The sequence below is a fragment of the Nematolebias whitei genome, chromosome 20, assembly GCF_014905685.2.
Source record: "Nematolebias whitei isolate Nwh7 chromosome 20, NemWhi1, whole genome shotgun sequence".
In the NCBI taxonomy this organism is placed as follows: Eukaryota; Metazoa; Chordata; class Actinopteri; order Cyprinodontiformes; family Rivulidae; genus Nematolebias; species Nematolebias whitei.
In genome coordinates this window covers 40,832,906-40,837,974 of record NC_056517.1, presented here as the reverse complement: position 1 = coordinate 40,837,974, position 5,069 = coordinate 40,832,906, and the positions used below count along the sequence as shown (strand labels likewise).

General features: G+C 37.2%; 1 protein-coding gene across 1 annotated transcript in view; it reads right to left on the bottom strand.

The window, feature by feature from the left end:
* The window catches only part of LOC119426476 (protein 4.1-like), a 129,062-nt gene that overhangs the window by 114,145 nt on the left and 9,848 nt on the right, over positions 1 to 5,069 (bottom strand). Inside the window, exons 2-3 of the mRNA XM_037694037.1 lie at positions 3,793 to 3,880; positions 3,519 to 3,708 (exon numbers count right to left, since the gene is read on the bottom strand). Coding sequence (XP_037549965.1) covers positions 3,519 to 3,708; positions 3,793 to 3,870 — 268 coding nt within the window. The 5' untranslated portion in view covers positions 3,871 to 3,880. The remainder of the gene's footprint in view (positions 1 to 3,518; positions 3,709 to 3,792; positions 3,881 to 5,069) is intronic.

The following is a 5,069-nucleotide window of genomic DNA, read 5'->3' as shown; positions in this document are numbered from 1 at the left end:
TAAAAAACTAAAATGTTGAATAAATACTGAATTGGGATGAAATTATGTACACAGGGTCCCAGTTACAGACAACAAAATGTAAAATAAAAACAGTAATAAGATCTAAGATATGAATTAAGAAAAATATCAACTAAAAAACATCTACTAATAAAACACTAAGCACTAATAGCAGTAAACAATCAAAACAATACGTCAAACAGCAACATGAACTTGAGTTTGTGCAGCCTCATGAATATATAACACTGTGAAGAATCACATCATGTAGCTGCTGATCAGTTTCATGTTGCTGCTGATCAGTTTCATGTTGCTGCTGATCAGTTTCATGTTGCTGCTGATCTGTTTCATGTTGCTGTGTTCATTCGTGCTCATCAGTTCACACAGACTCATGTCCGTGCTGCTGTTCTGTGTATTGTGTTTAATGTTTTTATGCTATTAGAGCTTATCATATTTTTAGTTGATGTTTTTCTTAGTTCATATCTTAAATCTTATTACTGTTTTTCTTTTATATTTTATTGTTGGATGTAACTGGGACCCTGTGAACATAATTTTGATCATCCACCACATGGACCACATGTGGTGCGAATGACAAAGAATATCTGCATCTGTATAATACTTTCTGATTCATATATCCATTATTATCATTTTCATTATTTTTAAATCAATTTATTTTTCATTTTCTTATTTGATCAGTTTATTATTATTAATATATCTATTATAGCTGTTAGCAGCACCTTTCTTTGTTTCATGCATTTATTCAAAAACAGTATGTAGCTTGAATTAACCACTTTTTCTTCTTTCTAGTGAAGAGAAAGAGAAAAGAGTCAAGTAAAGAAAAGTTTTATTCCATCACTGAATGAACATGAAGAACTGAAGCGGACACAGCAGGAACAACACTTGTGTCTTCTTCTGGATGAAGCCCGTGAGACAAGGGACAGACACAATCATTAGTTGGACGCAGTAGTTTTTATTTTTGTACATTTTTCACTTCTTACTTTTCATATTAAACAATTTTTTTCTTAAGTGGTGTCCTTGAACATTAAATTTCCTAAACAAATTTTACAATGTTAAGTTCATATAGTGTTTGTTTAAATTCATACTGGAATTGAGAAGAATTTCCAATTGCATTTGATCTTTAATGAATCCTAAGAAAAGATTACTAGAATCTGCTCAACTGTTATTATGTTATAAATGTTTTGTTCTAGGATGAAGTGACACAAAAACAGTCAAAAATTCAGAAAGGACAGTTATCAATTATCAGTCATCAGTTATCTTTTAGCAGTTATCGTTTATCGTCCATACAACTGTGGCCCGAGAGATTCAGCTGAAAGTCCTGGTGCACCTTTTATTTGAACCTGCAGAGATTTGAACAGCTGATCTGAAGCAAACAGGCAGGTGTTCACCTGAACTGACCACTCCTGCTGTTTGATGGTCTCCTCCTTCGCCACCCGTCCGTCCATCCATCCATCCATCCTCTTCTGCTTCAGGGTTGTGGGAGCAGCATCTTCACCAGGGAGGCACAGACATCAACAGCCTCCTCTTCAACTCTTCTAGGACCCCATGGTGTTCACAAACCAACTGACTATTAATTAATATCCTGATGCTGCTCAATAATCCAGGTAGAAAAATCTAAAAAGTTAAGTCTGGTCCTCTGGACATTCACAAAACAAACAATACAGTTTATAATAAATAAACTAAATGTTTTTTGTTAGTTTTGTTTTTTGAATGTCCAGAGGACCAGACTTTTTTAGATTAATAAGTAATAAATTTATGTTTTAATTTAATGAAAGACAAATCTTTAAAATTCAAGGACAAAATTTAATCTAATTGTTTTCAAGTCTGTATCTTATTGTAAAAGCAGTTTCAAAGATTACAGCACAGTGTGATGTTTTGCAATTTTAACATGAACCTTGTGCATATCTGTAAATAATAAAAGTAAAGATATTTTTAATACATCTTTATTGTAAAAATCTATACTAAAATGAAAAACACATGGGTTTAAAGCAGCAGGAAGGCAGTAAGGTAGGATTATGAATCAGGTCTAAAGTTACAGCTCATGAGGTACTCCATTAGAGCATGACATCTTTTCCACAACATCGTGTGACAAAACCTTCAGGGTGTTCTTCTTCTAATACGTTTAGTGGTGGCTAGTAAGTAGCTTAAGGGAGCACTACCGCCACCAGGTGGTAAGACGAGTTGGATTCTAGTCCCCGCCTACAGAGCCGGTCCAGAAATGTACATGGAAACACAACCGATCTGAACCAACCCGAACTGATCTGATCCGCTCTGTGACGGTGGAAAAGGGGCATTAGAGGCCTGTATTAGACATGAATGGGAGAGCATTCCTATTTCTAAACTTGAGAAACTGGTCTCCTCTGTCCCCAGACGTCTGTTGAGTGTTGTAAGAAGAAGGGGAGATGCCACACAGTGGTAAAAATGGACTTGTCCCAACTTTTTGGGGATTTGTTGACGCCATGAAATTTGGAAACAACATATTTTTCCCTTAAAATGATACATTCTCTCAGTTTAAACTTTTGATATATGATTTGTGTTCTATTCTGAATAAAATATTAGATGTTGGCACCTCCACATCATTGTATTCAGTTTTTATTCACAATTTGTTCAGTGTCCCAACTTTTTTGGAATCCGGTTTGTATATTTGACTAATCCAAAGACAAGAAGGAGCCAGAAGTCTTATTCAGATGAACTTTAGTGAATAAAAAATGTGAAAAAAATGATAGTAATGCTCTACGACAACATGTGGGAGCTCAGAAAATGTGCTCTCTGAAAGAAACCATCCATTTTATATTTTTTCTCTAACAAACTTTAGTTCTTCTACTTCTGAAGCATCATGGGACATGGAGTCCCTTCTATTAAAGGTGAACAAATTTAGACCGCTTTTGAACCAGATATTCACTAAATCTGAAATAACAATTACAACTAAAATAGTAACTTATATCAAATTATAATATCCCAAATAATGTAATAAACAAATTCTGGTTAAACCCAAACAAATCCTCAACAGTTCTATTGTCGTGTTTCTCCTGACTGAGGTTCCACTGACTAAATCTCCAATTCATGGAATGTTCAATTTAATTCAATTCAGTTTATTTATATAACGCCAAATCACAACAAAGTTGTCTCAGGGCTTTAGAGAAACATTCACATACATAAAAGCCAATTAGTAAAGTTCTCTATCTAAGGAATGTTATGACCAATAAAGTTATATTGATTGATTTAGGTTCTACTGACCATTTCTCCTGACTAAGATTTTACTGTTTCTCCTAAATGACGTATTACTGAGAGGTTCTACTGACAAAGCTCTACACACTGTTTCTCTTGACTGATGTTCTATTATCATGTTTCTCTTGACTGAGGCTCTACGGTTCAACTGACTTTTCTTCGTCTTTGCTTAGGCGTCTATAATGACTCCACTCATTCGTCATCACTATATTTTGATAAGTACTCTTATATGGGTCATTTATGCCCATCTCTCCTGTCCAATGTCCCCAAACTCTAACCCTGTCTCACCTCCATTATGCAGGTAAATAGTGATCCATCCAACAGCGTCACTTTGGTCTGCATTGTCCTGAAGCTCAGAGTGGTTTTGGCCGGGGAATGGGCGATGTGACTGCCGGATGACAGGTGACTCATCAAATCCTCAGCCAGTGAGCTCTGAGCTCGGCTATGGGGCAGAACCCCCTCCTCACCCTCAGATCACAGGAAGTGATGTCAGATTTCACAGCAGCACTTATGTCATGAAGTTTATTGATCATTTGTCTTTTGAGTTTTCACCTGTTTTGGTGTTGAGTGGGCAGCAGCTTCAGGAAAACACTCCTCTTTGGGTTGCACTTCACCTGGCTCTGTTGTCATGATGATTCACCTGAGGAACAGTATGTCACAGGTTAAGGACACGGTTACCTTGAAAGGTCGGTGATGTCAGACGATGGAAATGCTGTAGGCTTGAATCAGTTTGAATCGTGTCACTGAAAAAGATAGTGTTACGACCCGGCTCAGCCAGGAAAGGAGAGGAAACATTAAAACCAGGTGGAAATAAAATTCAAATAATGGTTTTAAATAATAAGTCATTTATTTTATCTGCGCTCTGCTCTCCTACACTGCTGTCTAAAGGCTTGAGTGACGTCATTAAGCCAAGGTTCTGATCTGAGGGTGCATTCACACCAGCCCTGTTGTCCCTAACTCTAGCCCGTTTGCCTAGGAAGTCTGGTTCGTTTGGGGAGGTGTGAACGCGTCACCGAACTCTGTCATGGAACCAAAAGGCAAACTCTGGCCCGGGCTAAAACCTAGGTCTCGGTCCGGTAGAAGAGAACTCCAGCATGGTTCGAGTACCGTGTGAATGTAAACAGACCGGGCCCAGCTCCGCAAGCAGGAAGTGGAGTACAGTTCTTGGGTGGGACCGTTTACCTGCTGAGTTAAATTAAAAGAGTCCAATAAATCTAGAAAGTCCTTCACTAAGGGCTTCTCCTGACAACACACGTGCATATTAAAACCCCCAATAATCAAAACATGATTGTATCGGTGTGATATCAGCCAAAAAGTCAGAGAATTCACTTATGAAGTCCTTGTATCGAGGGGGGCAGAAGACGAGCACGCAAAGAACCGGAGTAGAAAGTCCGAGTTCAAAGGCGCTCAGCTCGAAGCTGGAGCAGGAAACCGGGATGGCCAACTGTTTACAGGTAAAGTTTGATTCAAAGACCGTTAATAATCCACCACCACGCCGACCTGATGCATTAAAGCACAGACAGTCCAGAGGTAATAATTACATCAAAGCGCTGGACTCACCATCAGATATCCAAGATTCCGTGACATAGAGAAAATCCAACTGTTCGTCTTTAAAAAAGTCATTGAGGATAAAAGTCTTGTTGGAAACAGATCTTGTGTTGATCAAAAACATCTTAATACATAGGGTTATACATACACATACATATATATATATATATATATATATACATATATATATACATACACATATATATATATATATATACATATATATACATACACATACATATATATATATATATATATATATACATACACATACATATATA